Source organism: Limulus polyphemus, unplaced genomic scaffold, assembly GCF_000517525.1.
Source record: "Limulus polyphemus unplaced genomic scaffold, Limulus_polyphemus-2.1.2 Scaffold233, whole genome shotgun sequence".
Taxonomy (NCBI): Eukaryota; Metazoa; Arthropoda; class Merostomata; order Xiphosura; family Limulidae; genus Limulus; species Limulus polyphemus.
In genome coordinates this window covers 187740-204910 of record NW_013665843.1, presented here as the reverse complement: position 1 = coordinate 204910, position 17171 = coordinate 187740, and the positions used below count along the sequence as shown (strand labels likewise).

General features: G+C 32.3%; 1 protein-coding gene across 1 annotated transcript in view; it reads right to left on the bottom strand.

Moving 5' to 3' along the window:
• The window catches only part of LOC106478617 (golgin subfamily A member 4-like), a 239261-nt gene that overhangs the window by 115869 nt on the left and 106221 nt on the right, over window positions 1-17171 (bottom strand). Inside the window, exons 9-11 of the mRNA XM_022382242.1 lie at window positions 14569-14735; window positions 5556-5651; window positions 2665-2844 (exon numbers count right to left, since the gene is read on the bottom strand). Coding sequence (XP_022237950.1) covers window positions 2665-2844; window positions 5556-5651; window positions 14569-14735 — 443 coding nt within the window. The remainder of the gene's footprint in view (window positions 1-2664; window positions 2845-5555; window positions 5652-14568; window positions 14736-17171) is intronic.

Sequence of the window (17171 nt, the reverse complement as noted above, 5' to 3'; positions counted from 1 at the left end):
ATCACACTGAAAGTAAAAGATGATATCATCACAAGTCCTATAGTTAAATCATCACATTGAAACAGACAGTAAAATATTATATTATAACAAGCCTATAGTTAAATCATCACATTGAAATAGACAGTAAAATATTATATCATCACAAGCCCTATAGTTAAATCATCACATTGAAATAGACAGTAAAAGATGATATTATCACAAGCCCTATAGTTAAATCATCACAATGAGTGTAAAATATTATATCATCACAAGCTCTATAGTTAAATCATCACACTGAGAGTAAAAGATGATATTATCACAAGCCCTATAGTTAAATCATCACACTGCAATAGACAGTAAAATATTATATCATCACATTCCTATAGTTAAATCATCACAATGAGAGTAAAATATTATCTTATAACAAGCCTATAGTTAAATCATCACATTGAAATTGAAAGTAAAATATTATATCATCACAAGCCCTATAGTTAAATCATCACACTGCAATAGACAGTAAACTATTATATCACCAATGCCCACAGGTACAGTTAATTTTTGTTGCAAAGCAGCATTTAGTTAACTCTTCATACAGGTAGGTAAAAATATGCATGTCATGGCTTTTTATAGAGTTACATTCAAAATTTAATTAAACTACTTTATTATCAATATATAAAAATAAAATTGGCATCAAAACATAGTTAATAAATCAAGCTTTAATATTATATATGTTTTACTTTCAAAAGGAAACAGTTAAACAGATTCTCAATCTCCCCTTGTCTATGTAATGTGACATAGCTCTGACTTGCCCATTTTATATTTTTCTATCATCCCTCTATAATGTTCAGGGTTTAACATAAATTTCTCATTATAGTACAGATAATACAAAGGTATAACCTAATTTCTCATTATAGTACAGATAATACAAAGGTATAACCTAATTTCTAAATCCTTCCATCTTCTTTCTTTACAAAGATACAGACCACAAAATCAAAACCACATGCAAACCCTCCTACCACATCCTCTCTTTTACAAATTGCCAATTTATCTTTCTGCCATATAATATTGAACTATTTAAAACCAACAGAAAGACAAAGTTTGAATTTACTAAATGATGTAAACTGGTATTTTGTTCTCAGTAGAGACTTTTGATTCTTTCACATGCAGATTGAAAATTACTATCATGAATTCAGATAAAACAGCTAAGGCACTTCTGCCTTATTTCTGAGTCACATGTCCGAATCTGATTACAAGCCACACATGGTCAAGTTCAAGTCCCATTTTCTGCAATGGTGACTCAAGTCCACATCTGAATCATGAAATATGTGACTCAAGCACTAAAAGTCTGATATATATATGAAATACAAAGATCTCTCTAGAAAAATAAAATAATACAGCTTCATTTAAAGGCTGGTTAGCTTCAACAAACAGATGCAAAATGGAATCATTCATATTCAGCTGGCATATTTCTACATTCAATATCCTTTCGAAGAATGGTTTTAATTTTGTTCCTTAACTCTCTCAACACAGGCTCTGTGAATTTGACCAACCACATGACCTTTTTGTACTCGTTTAAAGTCTTTATATATATATTTGTAGCTTTGAATATGTTGTGTATATATTCACAAAATTTGGCAGTCTTGCAGTTAATATTACAAGTCTTTCACATATTTTTTTAGTGAAGTATTTTTAACAAAATAATATCAAGATTTGTCCATGAATACATTATGTGTTTTGAATAGTACATGCGCAAAGTGATTTTCATGTTAACATTAAAAATACTTTTCTTCATCTCAAATTTCCTTTATGTAATCCCTAAAACCTACTAAATGCATTTCAAATGTTTCTTATCAGTAAAACTTTATAGTTTATCTGTTATTTTCTCTACCCTATCTCAAAACATGATCGGTCAATTCGACCGACCTCATAACCCCCCCAAAAAAATCAAAATTACCTTTTTTTCTTTCTAGAATGACTTCAAACTGTAACATAAAACTAAATTTTTTTATCCTAAATAGCTCTAAGTTTGTAATAGTATACATCTATTTATAATTAAATTTTATTGTTTTATTGCCCTTTGCACCATGTCTAATTACTATCTGCACCATTATAAGTTGTAAATCACTCAGGGAACATGCAGCTAACGAATCACATTACCCTTGAGCTGCTCACGTGTGTGCCTTGCAAAACATTTTTATTATATTATTATTATTTATTTTACCTAATATAATCTTAAACCTAAAAAGATCCCTATTTTACATTTTAGTTACTTTTATAATTATACATAAAGAATAAACATGAAAAACAGAAATAAAATACTTAACCAATCTTATAGGGAGTAATTTACATTTAATCTCTTAGTTCTTCAAGGAGTGGTGGATAAAATAGGGAAGATAACATACTAAGAGAAAATGTGTCACATGGGTCATATAAGTGGAAATTGAAGATTTTTTAAAATTTTGCCTTGTAGAAGACTTAATACTATTCTAATTGGTATAACATAAATAGAAAGTAGTTTAAAAAATTTTGAATGTAAGACACTAAATCCTTGTATCATGCTCAGTAAAGGATATCTGGGACGATAGGGTTAACAAGGTATATAATTTCATTGGGTATAAAACGTTGTCTAGTTAAACTAGTTGAAACTGCCATATTAAAACTAATTGTCTCAATGTTCAAACTTACAGTTTTCATCTCTTCTACCTCTTCAAGAAGTTTATCTTTCTGGCTGTCCATTTTACTTACTGCTGCCATTTTTTGAAGATCTCTCTCTTCAAGAGCTAGTTTCATCTGTTCTGTTCTTTCTTCAAGCTCCTTTCGAAATTCTGAGTCTTTCTTTTCCACTATTTTTTTAACCTCATCATCCTTCAAGTAAATAATTTTTTAAAAAATTGAACAGTTATTAAAACAAATACTTTTATAATAGTTTAAAATTCAGCATATTTTTTTATTTGCCAGTGTAATACATTTTTAGTTCCCATATCAAAAATGTTGCTTTTCAGTTTCTACTACAAATTTAATTACTATCCCATACTGTGTTGTACTTGATATGTTTGTGTGTAATTTGATATTTAAAAAGTGACAGTCTGAAATATAGGAGACATTGTGATGTGTGTCTTCTTTTGTTAGTTAATCAAATATAATAATGAAACATGAGAAAACTGAGGAAAATATACATGTACTACCCTTGAATACATTGGCTGGCAGTCAGGAATTAGGAAGCAAAATAAATAAAGTTGACAAGTAGTTGTCAACTTTATTTTCAACTGACATTTCCATAAACATGCATACTATTTAAAATTTAAGTTTTAGAACAAAATAATTTCAGAAGTAATTAACAGCTGTACAAAATAAAACATTAAGTTTATGCAAACCCCCAAATATAACTCTCAATGTATAATACCAAAGTTTCCTTTTTCAACCCATGCACAATTGTATGTTGGCCAAACATATGCCATATTAAGAACTATGTAGCTAATCATATGCTTTCATAGCATAACAGTTGTGACACTATAATACTTATGTGTATATTCTAATCCATTGTAAAGAACTTCAGAGCACCCACTACATAAATATTCCTTTAAATGATCCCTTAATGTATAACAATTTGACCCTTTGGTGCTATTTAAATTATACAGTGGATAATAAAATTTATATTTAAAATTAAAAGTATAAAGCATGTTTATTATTATCTTTGTTTATTAAGATGTAAAATTAAATCTTTTATTTATTTACAGGTAATTCAAATATATAAATTTAACATTAATTAAAACATATTTTTGTTATTTATGGCATCAGAAGCATGAGTGTACAGGTTATATTTTTGCTGGTCATTCGTCATACACTGCTGGTTAAATATAACCAACACTATTTGTCTGCCGTACTTATAAAATTTGCTTCATGGCTTGATACAAGCAAAACAGCATTATTGCTATTCCTAGCATTCTAAGGTTTATTTTATTATGAGTCTTAAATACAGGCTTCATGCCAATTTTTAAAATAAATAATAATTTGAGACTTAAATTTCAAGTTCTTCTTTTTGCTACTATATTCTGTAACAATTTGTTAGTTTCTATTCTATTTCTTACTTTTATATTCTTTGGTTTATTTGTTAGATTTATAATTCAATCTATGAAAGATTACTTGAATAAGGAAGCACATTACGCTAATATAATAACAGGTAGGCAAACAATGATTTATTAACATAAGGAAAAGTTTATTGTATGTGGACGATACTATATAGTTTGTTCTAGAACATTGGTATGTCTTTTTCAGTAGATCAATGTTCTGTCACAACATGTAATATACTTCACCATCAATAAAACTTTTCCTTATGCTTATCAATCATTGTTTGCTTATTACTATGAAAGATTATTTAGTTTCAATTTCATGAACTTCAACCTCGCGTAAAGCATTCTTGATTTTTGCCAAACAAAGATCCCTCCTCCAGCTTTACACATTTCATTATTTGAAGATTCAGTCTAACCAGTCATTTTTGAGCAGCTACACATCCATTGAGACTTTTTGTTAATGTGCATCTTACTGTTTTAACTAATATTCACACCTGTACTTACAGCTAAGTCACTGGCAAAATCTCTAATAGATTGTCATGTATCAGGTAAATAGCATACCTCAAGATACACAACATCACTTTTGAAGAGTTTGGGCTTTCCATCTTGAATGCTTCTATTATAAAGAATACTAGATTCACATACTCTCTTTGGAGTTTTCATACAGTTCCTACTGATAAATGAAATTTTGCTCAATTTGTCACATGGAGAAGTAACTTTCAATATCCAAAACTTTCTACATGTGTAATGTGACATTTGTGCACTTAGGAATCATAAGTGCATTCGCTGCACTATTACTGAAAAAAAGTGAGAGTGCCAGTAATTTTATAGGCATAACGCTGGTGTGTCACTATATGACTGATTGAAGGAGAAAAAGTTCAAACTATCATCACACAAGTGTATACTGATGCAATCGTTTTCAGATAATAAAGGAATCTTTGCATTTAATAAATATTTTACTCACTGTTTCCATAATTATTACCAATATATTATATATGTGTAAAACACTGGCTAAATGACCTAAATGGTTTTTAAGTAGTAATGAATGCTCATTGAGACAATGTTATGCAATACTTCCCTCATCTAATTTCAAGATCATTGCACAGATATACATGGAATAACTGCTTCAAATAAAAAAAATTATGCAAAAAACTACTTTATGAAATTGAAAAAATACATATTTCCAGATTTTTAAAATAGATATACAAATTTTTTGTGTGCAAAGATTTATATAAAAAATCTAAAATGTGAGGTTTTATGCAATCCCTCAAAAGTATGAAACTGATCCTTACAGTACAGTTGTGCACTTTCTTTGTTATTTGATACTTTATCTGTAATAACTTGGATGAATGCATCAAAAATAGATATGTAGTGTTTCAGCAAGAACTCTGTTTCAGCTCATCCTAATAGCTACAGAAAACTACTGCTGGATTAGCAAATGATATCATAAAATGAAAATTTCTGAATCTATAATGCGAAATAAAATTAAATAAAGACAAAATATACCTTTTTTTCAAGAGTTTTGTTGTAATATGCTTTGAGATTCTCAATTTTTTTCAACCATTCTTCTTCCACAGTAGATACCTTCTTTCCCAGCTCTTCCTAAATTAGAAAAAAAAAATCCAGCTTACCTATATATACATCTTATTATGGCTTATTTTAAAATTACTTGCTTCTGACCTGGACTTTGAAAAGCTTATTAAAAATCGACCTTTTTTAAATGTAAAATCAAAGTGTCAAAACTGGCTGGAAAAATAAAATTCAATTTGATACTTAAAATTTAGGAATAAAATGGATCACTGGACCTACTGCACAACCAAATCTAATAATAAAGCAACAAAAAAAGTTAAATTTAAAAAAAAAAAAAAGAACATTCTGAATAGGGAATGAATATGATTTCTTAATTTTACAAGTAATTATTTCTTTAACTGGGATATTTTTGGAGCTTAGAAAAATTAAAAACATTAGTAGTAACAAGCAAGTTTAACTCTAACTTAAGTTAAGAGAAATGGGATGTATCTCCATTTTTATATAAATGAATCAAATATCTAGTATTTAAGGACACTTCCTAAAAATTCAAACTAGCCACAAAAACCTACTAAATGTAGCTAATCATAGCTGATATTTTGTTGTAAAAACAAGTGTATAGAGAAAAATTACAAAAATTATATGATGCTTTTTTCATGAATACTTTGTTTCTAGCATGAGTAGCAGTTTAGAAAGTCACATATCTGTGATTTTCTTATCTCTGTGCTTTATTTTTTATCCTTACAGGACTAGTCATTATAAAAAGAGAGGTAAGGATATTATAAGAACAAATAAGGTCCATAATGCTACCATAGTCCTGAAATGATGGCTAAGTACTGAATAATTATCAGAAAGCACAAGAAATGGCTATCTAATCTTATATCTATATTGCGAATCCTGATGTCTGTCCAAACGTTCGTCTGTCTTCCATTTACAGCAGCTGCTTCCCGCACTGTGTTTGAAAAGCTGCACACACAGGCAAAGATTAATATTCACTTTTGAAACGATGTGAGAACAGTCATGAATAATCTTGATGTCAAATTTTATTTCACAAGCAGGATATTCTACACTAAATTGTTAGGAATTAATCACACTATCATTTACATTTCAAAATTTGATGTAACTTAAAGAATAAAAATGTTGATTTACCATATGCTATTGTTGCATGGCTCCTAGTATGACTGAAATGTTCAACATTATAAGCAGCTCAGAGCTTTGGCTCTAAGTGAAATCAAGATTGCAACACAACTAACCTTTTTAAGTTGATAGATTAACTTAAACTTTTCCCGTCATTGAGGATGGGTACTTTTGCTTGTATATATATAAAAGCCACTTGTTTTTAGGTAGTGATCTGTCCATATGTGTCACTTAGCAACAAAACTATGACCTGATACTGTTGCTTTAAGTATGTATATAATTCTTCAAACATTCAATGGGTAACTTGAATTCAATTCTTTTAGATTGTTTTACATTTTAGTTTAAGCATATATTTAGCTTGATGTAGACATTTCAAAGTTCTTAGTGAGTTTTAAAAACTTCTAAGTTAGAGGTTAGTGACCATAACTCATGTGTTAAGTTTTCATGAAGTATTTCAGTTTTATTATTAGTTTTTTTGGGTAAAACATCTTTTTTTCTTTCTCCCAAATGTATTGTCATTAGTCTTAAATAATGACAGTACTTGAAATGAATTTTTATGTTTAAACTTTAACTTTGTGATAGAATTCCTATCATAAACCTTAGGTCTATTGTTTTTGGATGCTTCATCTTCTTTCGGCATTTAAACCATAATTTTTAGGTTATATAACAAAACTAAAAAAATATGTTCTAGTATGTGTGACATATCAATGGATTTGTGATATGGTCATAATGTGGAGAATAAACTGAAAAGTAAAAACAAATTGATTTAAATAAATGTTTGATATGATTTTCATAAATGTAAATAAAAGTCATGAACTTTGGCATAATACTACCCTTTTTCCACTGATTCAAATCTAATATATATATATATATAAAAGTCATATGTCATTTTGTTTGTGTAATGTTCATATTACAAGTCATTTTTAATCTAAGTTTGCATTATTCTAATTGATTTTTAGAGTGTACTTGAAAATTGTGTTTATTTTCTCAACATGTGATTGTTTATATTTTATGATGATGAGGAAAGTTTGGTGAACAAAGCTTGATGAAAGAAGAATGGATGCCCCTGGGGTTTTTCTTTAACAATACTCCAACCCTTCATTTTTTGACAGGTATGTATATAAATAACAGTTTTCAGATAGTTTGGGTGATAGAGCATAAACTATAAAGTGGTGAGAGAAAGTAGTTAACTTAAATTTATTTGACACCCTGATTTTTTGGGATCTCGTAGTCATTAGGATGGTATGTATAAAAGAATGCCTTTTTTAGTAAGAAAAATTTTAGCAGTTTTTATACATTCTCTAACAATTACTGTCATAGCATGAAGTTGCATACAGTTTTAGTTTCCTTATTGATTTTAACATTGGAAAAGGTTCAGAGGAAGAGAGCTACTAGGATGATTCTGGAAATGGAAATACTACCTGATAGGATTAAAAAAGAAGGGCAAGGGGTATTTTTAATAAGTTTGTAGGATTATCTAGAAGATTAATAGGATAAAGGCCTCTGGTTTCTTTGTGCTGTATTGTAAAGATGAGAAGACACAATTTAAACGTCCGGAAAAGACAGGGTAATAGATTTATGGAATGAGTTGCCATCAGCAGTACTCTACAAGAGTTTAAGAGAAGAATTGATGATTTCCTAAAAAATAAAGGTGGGTTTACATTTTTACTTTCCTCAAGGAGAGATGTGCAGTAACAGACTTGAAAATCCTTGTTTTCTGAATGTTATGCATACCTGAATGATTCAGGTCACTAAATATTTTACAACAGTAAAACATTTTACACAATAAAAATAATACTAACACACACACATTGTGTTTATGATACTGACAGAAATTTACAAAGCTTATCATTTTGAAAATCTAGCCATAGGGTTAACAGAGTAGGCCAGGTTGAATTACAGCCTAGCAAAATATTTGGAATCTTATATAAAAATGGCTTCTATGGCTTATAAGTAGACTAAAGAATATTAAAAATACAAAATAATATAAGCTGTCTATATATATATATATATTAGAGACAGCTGAGATGGGTATTATAAACTTTTATTTACAAAAACAGAAAACAAGTAACTGCATCTTGACCTCTACAACATGTGATCAATAGCAGTCACTTTTTCAAATCTCATTCTTAACCTGATGATGACATAAGGAGGTCGAAATATTGTTACTTGTTTTGTGTTTTCTCAATAAAAGTTTTAAATACCCAAATCAGCTATTTCTACGATATATATATACTTCAAGTGGGTTCATTGTCATCATGAATAGTCTATATCTTATCAACTTTAAAATCAAATACTTGTATTCTAGCTTTTTATATCATAAATGTTCAAAATACTTATATTCTAGCTTTTTATATCATAACTGTTCAAATTATGAATGAGGAAATGGCAAATTGTGATTTTTTTGTAACTCCATCTGGCCATTAATGTACTTGTGCTAATGGTATAAAATTTATGGGACAGTTCAAAAGGAATGTGCTTATTTTTTTACTTAAACTTTTAAAATCATTTTTCAATCTTCAAATATATTTGGTAGTTTTTTTGTGCTACAAGCAACAAAGTATTCTATGGTCCATAAGTTCCACCCAACTATCTAAATGCAAATCCAAATATACTTATCCTTTATTACTAAAGTTAACAAATGAAATCAATCAAACAACATTTCTGTTACTGCATCATACTTCAGTTTGTGTATTCACCTCAACAAAAACACATTAATTGTGCAAAATATCCTTCATAATATAGCTTGTGAGAACATTTATCTATAAAGCGGTATTCTAAAGTTAACATTTTCCAACACTGAAAATGTACTTCCAATAGATAGTTACCTCTGCTCGCATATTAGCTTTTCCCGATTTTGTGCTGCCATCTATATGTGCACCTTTTCTCTTGATACTAGTCTTGAGATTCCCATCTAGCCTCACGTGTTTCCACATGCTATTGCTGCAGTGTAGCATGTAAATAAGCATGCAACAACCCTGTACCAATAGGAATGTGACACACTCTCCCAGCACTTTAAGATCAGATCAGAAAAGATGCACTGGAAGTGGGGAGGATGAGTGAGAAGAGGTAAGTACCTATTGGAAATACATTTTCATTGTTAGAAAATGTTAACTTGAAATATGATACCTTACCTCCGCTCACAAGTTCGCTAGAATCCCACACTGAAATGGTGTAGAGATTGGTACAAAAGTTATCTAAATGAGCTCCATTCAGAAGGGAACCAATAGAGTGTGACACGCAAAACAATGGAAAACTATAGGGGCAAACCCTTCAGAAACAGCACTTCCTCTTTGCCATAATAAAGATATGTGTCATAAAATCAGGTAGAAAAAGAAGTACACTTCAAAATCAGAGTGTGAAACATTGACATGATGTAGTGTGACTAGGGTGCATCAAACCTTACATGGTGGGTCAACTTTAGTCCAAAACCTAGAGGCATCAAGTATTTTTCATCCTGTTCAAGGGTCCCAACTATCTTCACCTCAATCACAAAAAAACAGAAAAGAAATGTAGCCTCAACTGTGCTGACCTAGTGAGTGCCACCTGGGAACCCAATATGTGGGCAACAGTCAGATGGGGGAAAGCATTAGGTATTTTTCGTCTGGTCTGCAATAGGAGGAGGGTCACAACCAACCACACGAATGAGGACTTATGTAGGCTGGTCCTGCACATATCCAACACCAGGCCATTTAGGAACCAATATCCATGTAGCAGTAAGATGGGGAAAAGCCAGCCAGAGGGGTGTGCTGTACTTGATGGGTCATCTCCAGTCCAATATCTGGTGGCAAATATAGGGAATTTTTCTTACAGTCTGCAGGAGGAGGAAGGATCACATCATCTATACCAACAGAACACCACTGCCCTATTCTCAACTGACTGGAATTGTCAAGCCCAGGAAGAAGTCTCCATGGTCCACCACCACAGTGGATAGGAACTGATGAGTGGTACAGATGGAACACAGATGATGATCAGAAATAGAACAAGATTAAAGGTAGAAATGGACAGATGGGAAATAGGAAGGTATACACTTTCCCCTTCATAAGCTGCAGAAACATTAGGGAAAAAAGCATGACCAGAATAAAGAGGAATATAAAAATAATGGGAAGGAATATGGGAAGCAGCTATGGCATACATATCAGATCTCTTACAGCCACAGGCAAAAAAGAAGTAAGAAGCAGGTTTTAATTGAAAGATGGTACAATGAAAAAAAAGATGAGGGCTCAAAGGGAGGTAGGGTATTGGTGCAAAGAACAACATTCAGCTCCCAATCAGAAAGAACTACAGGAATGTGGAGGACAAAAATGGTGAAAAGAATGAAAGAACATAGAAAGGACAGGTGAGGAGAAGACATGAGGATAGTAAGAAACCAGAAAGTATTAGACTGTGCTGCCCTGTAGCCAACAATGGCCAAAAGTGAGAAGCCTTAATTGAACAGCCATGTAAAAAATTGAGAAAGATGGGAATAAGAAGGCCAAGAAGAGGAGAAGACATGATGCAGAGACCAATTGTGGAATATGCTCCAGTTCCATTGATAGACACAGAGGGAGGAAGAATGAATGGAATGAGAAAGAAGGAAGGCTACTTGTGAAGAGAGTTTGGAATGTCTCACAAGTGACTGGACAAAACCTGTGTGTGAAAACAGAGTAATTTTAAAAAAATTGCCATATCGGAGAGAGAGGAGTGAAAGTGAAGGAATAAGGAGCAAGACAGAGGAAGGAGGAGGAGAGGACCAGAGAAAGTTCAATAGATGAAACCACAGCCGAGCCAGCCAGTCATAGCAATCAGGAGGACTCAACACAGTGTCCTGAATGAGGAAAAGCACATGTGGGAGAAGATCAATATGACGGTAGGCACAGAGAAAAAGGATGGACAAGTTCCAACCGAACACACCCACAGCTAGAGCTAAGGGATGAGGAACAAGGGACATGAAAAATGGAAATTTGGTGTTGAGATGAGTGGAAAAGTATCTAGAAGAGAAGTGACCAGCCAAGAGCACAAACATTTAACCACCAGAAGATCAAGGGACCACTACACAGGTAGTATATTGTTGGGCCTTGAGAGCAGATCTGCAAAAAGATACAGGGTACCCAGAATATGACAAACAATAACATGTACTTGTAAAGAATGGGTCCAGTAAAGGAGGCTGAGAGTGTCGAAACAGAAACAGAGAGACCACGTACCCCACTGGTGATTGATATAAGACAACTGGCGAGTTGTCTGTATGAATCTTCATTAGATGTCCCTAAATCATCATAAGAGAAGGATTCAAAGAGTGATGTACTGCAAAAAGCTCTAAGAGTGTTATATGAAGGAACAATTTGTCATGGGGTCACTAATGCTTAATCACTTGAGAGTTGAAACATACCTCCTCCAATTCTGTAAAGGATGCATCTGAAAACCAATGGAAACCCATACAAGAGGGAGGAAAAGGAACTCTCTCTCTCTCTCTGGTATTGGTTTTGTTGAGCCACCAGGTTAAGTCTTTGATTAAGGAAGAAGAATGATGGAGGACAAGAGATCACATGCAAGGATCCATTGTAGACATTGCAAATGAACATGACCCATGATGATAAGGGATTCCATGGAAGCCTAAGTACTCAAAAGATGGAAAACCTTCCACACAGTGAGAAAAGAGAATAGGGCAAGGGAAACTACTTGCTTGATGTCCCTCAAACAAAAAAGAGAAAGCTGGGACCTATAGAAAAGTGAACTGAAAAACACTCAAATGAATAAGATACTGAATGAGTGTGAGATGCAACCTTTCCAGTTTGACCAATCAAGCCAGGCACACCATCTCCTAAAGGAGGAAAAGAGGATGGGATTAAGAGGCTTGTTGGGATAGAGCCAAATGAGAAAATAAGCATCCAATATGTCCACCTCAGTCATCCCAAGACCTGGGGCAAAAGATCAATGTAGGGTGATAAAAGTCCTCCTAGTAAATCGAAGGAGGTTGAGAAACCAACTGACACATATGTAAAACTGGATGCCCATCCTTGAATTCCTGGGGAACCACAAAAGTGTGAATAAAATCCTGAGGAAGGATGAGAAACTCATCCAATAGTGTCTGTAGCCATTAGGATCAACACTGCCAAGGACCTATGATGGCAAGAAACAAGATCCCTTGGAGGAAGGAAAGTAATGGGAACAAGAGAGAAAACAATGAAGGGTAAAGCTCTCTGACAGAATTTCCAGTACCTAACAATCAGCAGCAAATAGAGGTCAAATGTCCGTAAAATAAACTAAAGTGGCACTATTGACCTTGAGTCTAGAGGATAGTCACTGCCAAAAATGATAGCACCGTAGTCTGTTAGCAGTGGGAGGACAGATGGGAACAGAAAAATGACAAGTGGGGACAGAAAGATGAGAGGAAGCATGAGAATAGGAGACAGAAAGAAGCAAAGAAAAGGTACTGGAGAGATAGTATAAATGAGGATAAAGTATAGCATTGGAATGCAATCCTAACATATGACTCCAGAGAAACAAGCACTCTAATAATAAAATCACACAGGCAGGGGAAAGAAACCAGTCAAAGGCATACAAGATAAAAAGGAGGCAAAAACATTTGAGTAACAAGGACATCACACTCCAACAAAATTTAGCAACAGATCAACCAAATATGAAATAGGCCAAGGATGATAACAAGCCACTGTAAAGAAGATAAGGGAATGATCATCTGCCAAAAATACCTCAGGGGAATGGTGGATTACCACGGTAAGAAGGTGAATGGATGAAAAATAAAGGAAAAGGGTAGAAAGTGTAAGACAACAGAGGGAATACCTGAGCCTATGACAGACAAAAACAAGACAGAAGATATGACCCCAAGTCTGAAAAAAACTCCAGAGACGAGGAGTCAAAGAAAGGTAATAAGCATGAAGTAATGCCTAGGCACATTAAGTAACAAAGGATGGAGGACTAAGCATGAATTCATCAAAGTAGTCATAAAAGTAATCAAATATGAACTTGGATATCTGGAAGTACACACATAAAAATAAGAAGTAAGGAACAAATTACGAAGTGAAGGAAATAAACTTACCTGAGAAATCCAGTTCTGAAATTATGAAAAAGGCCTAGGTAGATTCAAAACAGCATCAGCATAAGATTAGGCAAAGGTTGGAAGTGAGAAAAAACCCAGCAAGTTCTCTTCCATCAAGAATTAGCAACATAGGCAGAGGTACAAAAGAAATCTAGGTCACAAGAAAGACTCCACTGCTGCACAAAAGCAATCACTTCTCCCACCTGACAAAGACAAACCTAACACCAATGTAATTGTTAGACTAGCATGGCCAATGTCTTACTGCCTCACACCAAACAAAGTGGAAGTTACTAACACTTATGTAATAATAACTTGGATATAGAATATCACAAAATCTATACGTACAGAAAATGTTGGAAAGCAAAAATCCAACAATAAATACTTCCACAACTGGTTATGTCTATATAGAAACTTCCACTTAAAAAACGCCTATATTTGCAAAGTTCACAAGTGGGAAAAGACACATTGTTACAGTGCCAAATCAAGAAGTGATGATTGAACAATCAGTATAGAGAGAGACAGCTGAACTAGGAGGGTGTGTTGCATAACATTAGCACATGGGAAGATGTGAGTTTAGGTTGGAGCCTCAAGTCAAGCAAAAAAGTGTATAAAGAGGGCAGCCCAAGATCAGGAAAAGCTAATATGTGAGAGGTGGTAAGGTTTTTTACCAGAATCAGAGTGAACAAATATAGGAGTATAATTGTTTTCTTTCAAGTTTACAAACATTTTGAAGTAAAAGCAAACTAAAAAACCACAATTAAAAGACTTCTAAAAATCGGCTTGAGTTAACATTTGCACATTACAAAATTATCAGCTTACTTTCATTAAACTAATAGCAGCTGCCTTTCCGCGTGACAACTCATGCATCAAATTCTCTTTTTCTTCTTCCATTGCTTTTTCTGTAGCATTAAGACGATCTTCTAGCTCACTTACTTCATTCCAATGCTGTTGTTCACTTTTTTCAACAACAGTCTTTAGTTCTTCCACTGGAATAAAGATCATCATAAATTAAAATTTCATTAACAAGTCAAGCCTGATCCATCAGATACAATTTTTCCATAAGCCACTCACAATCTTAACTCACAGACAACAACTTGAACAGGTGAAAAAGCATCAGTATAGTATAGGTTGACTAGTGTACTTGTACATGTATGTTTTAAATTACCAACAGTACAATATATAAAAGTAAGATATATGCAGAACAAGCACTATGCAAAATTTAAACAATGAAATTCAAACATAAACGTAATTATTATTCTACTTTTTCTGACATTTGAAGTGATGTTCCAAATAACTTGATTATGTGGCAAACATATAGTGTGAGTAAATGAACATAAAAACAGTCTAAATAGTAACTAGACACTACTTTTTTGAATTTTTTTAAACTTGTCTGTTTTCACAGTTGGATTTCTTATTGGGCATTATTAAATAGGCTAGTACCATGAAATATTGTTAGTAATAAGTAAAGTCAATATTGGATACCTATTTAGTACCATTATAATTTTTATTGAGGAACTTCCCTTTATATAAAACTACAAGATATGGGTAAAATTACAAAAGTAGGATTTCTTTTTTTTTACTAAAAACATTTGATTTTTTCTTGTACTTTTTAATGTTCCTGAACAATTGTAACAAAAATAAATAATTCAACCTCTAACAGTCACCGTTTACAAGTCTTGGGATCAATATCCTATCTGATGACACTTTGAATAGCTATCTTCATTGACTGGATCCTCTCTAATATATTTCTCCTGATTCTGACTGGATCCAGTCAAAGATGCAAGAATTTGCTCTTCATCTCAATCTATGCTTTTACCATTTCTCTGTTGCTACTACCTACGTCCTCACCTTAGAAAAGATTAAGTTCACAGTATCAGGCTTAACTGTCTGGTTATTAACTCTCTCAACATAGGCTCTGTCAATTTGACCAACCATGTGACCTCTTTGTACTCGTTAAAAGTCTTTATAGATTTAATATTTCTAACATCCAATACATTGTGTATACTTTCACAAAATTTGGCAGTCTTTCAGTTAACTTTACAAGTCTTTCACACATAAAAAATATTTTTTAGTGAAGTATTTTTAATAAACTAAAATAAAGATTTGTCTATGGATATGTTATTTGTTTTAAATAGTCCATGCGCAAAGTGATTTTCATGTTAACGTTAAAAATACTTTTCTTCATCTCAAAAACCTCAAATTTCATTTGTGTAATCTCTAAAACCTTCTAAACACATTTCAAATGTTTGTTTTCAATTAAACTTTATATCTTATCTGTTATTTTCTTTATCCTAACTATATACAAGGTTGGTGAACTTGACTGACCTCATAACCACCAAAACAAATCTAAATAAATCTAAATTACTCTCTTTTTCTTTCTAGAATGATTCCAAATGTAGTGTGTAACTACATTCATTTATCTTAAGTTGCTTTAAACTTCTAACAGTATAAATCTATTTATAATTAAATTTTATTGTTTGATTGCCCTTTGAACAGTGTCAACTACTATTCATGCCATTATAAACTGTAAATCACTTGGGGAATGTGGTGCTCATGTTATGCTATTGAATTACATTACCCATGAGCTACTTCAAGCTGCTCCTGTGTGTCTGATGAAACATTTTTATTATTTATTTGACCTAATCTAATCTTATCTAACCTAAAAAAGATCCCTATTTTTACATTTTAGTTACTTTTATAATAATAAATAAAGAATTAACATGAAAAACAAGAAATAAAGTACTTACCCAATCTTCTATTTTCTTACTGTCGATTGTTGATGACACATAACCATACCTTCTTTATACTAATGGTAGTAATGCACTAGATAATTTTTATATGATTAAATAATGCACCAAATAACATAGACTAATAACATGCAAAAAATAGATAATTTCCCTTAACTCTCAAAATTTGTCTGGCTTTCTAACTATGTGACAAGAGCCATTAAAAATTCATCCAAGCTAGTTGTTAACTTTCTCACAGGAATGACCCGTGTATTATAAGTGATATTGATACTTATCTGTTCAGAAAACCTTATACAATGTCATTTGATAGATGAAAACCTTTGCTTTCTATTGGTTATAGGTAATATAAAATTTAACGTAATAGAGAACTATTAACAAATCCTGAAAGAAGGGATGTGACAGGTGCATGTGGCAGGAGGGGTGTGATTTTCTGTTTCATAGCTCTGTAACCAAACAAAATTGAAGGCTATAAAAATTACGGCTTGTCTGAGCAATGACGATTTTATAGTGAGTAATTTACATTTAATTTCGTACTTTTTGGAGGGGTGGTGGATAAAATAGAGAAAAAATGATGCATAGAGAAAATGTGTCACGTGTGTCACACTATTAGAAATTCAGGATTTTTTTTTTACATATTGCATTGTAGAATTAAGAACTTAAAACTTCTGTACTAGT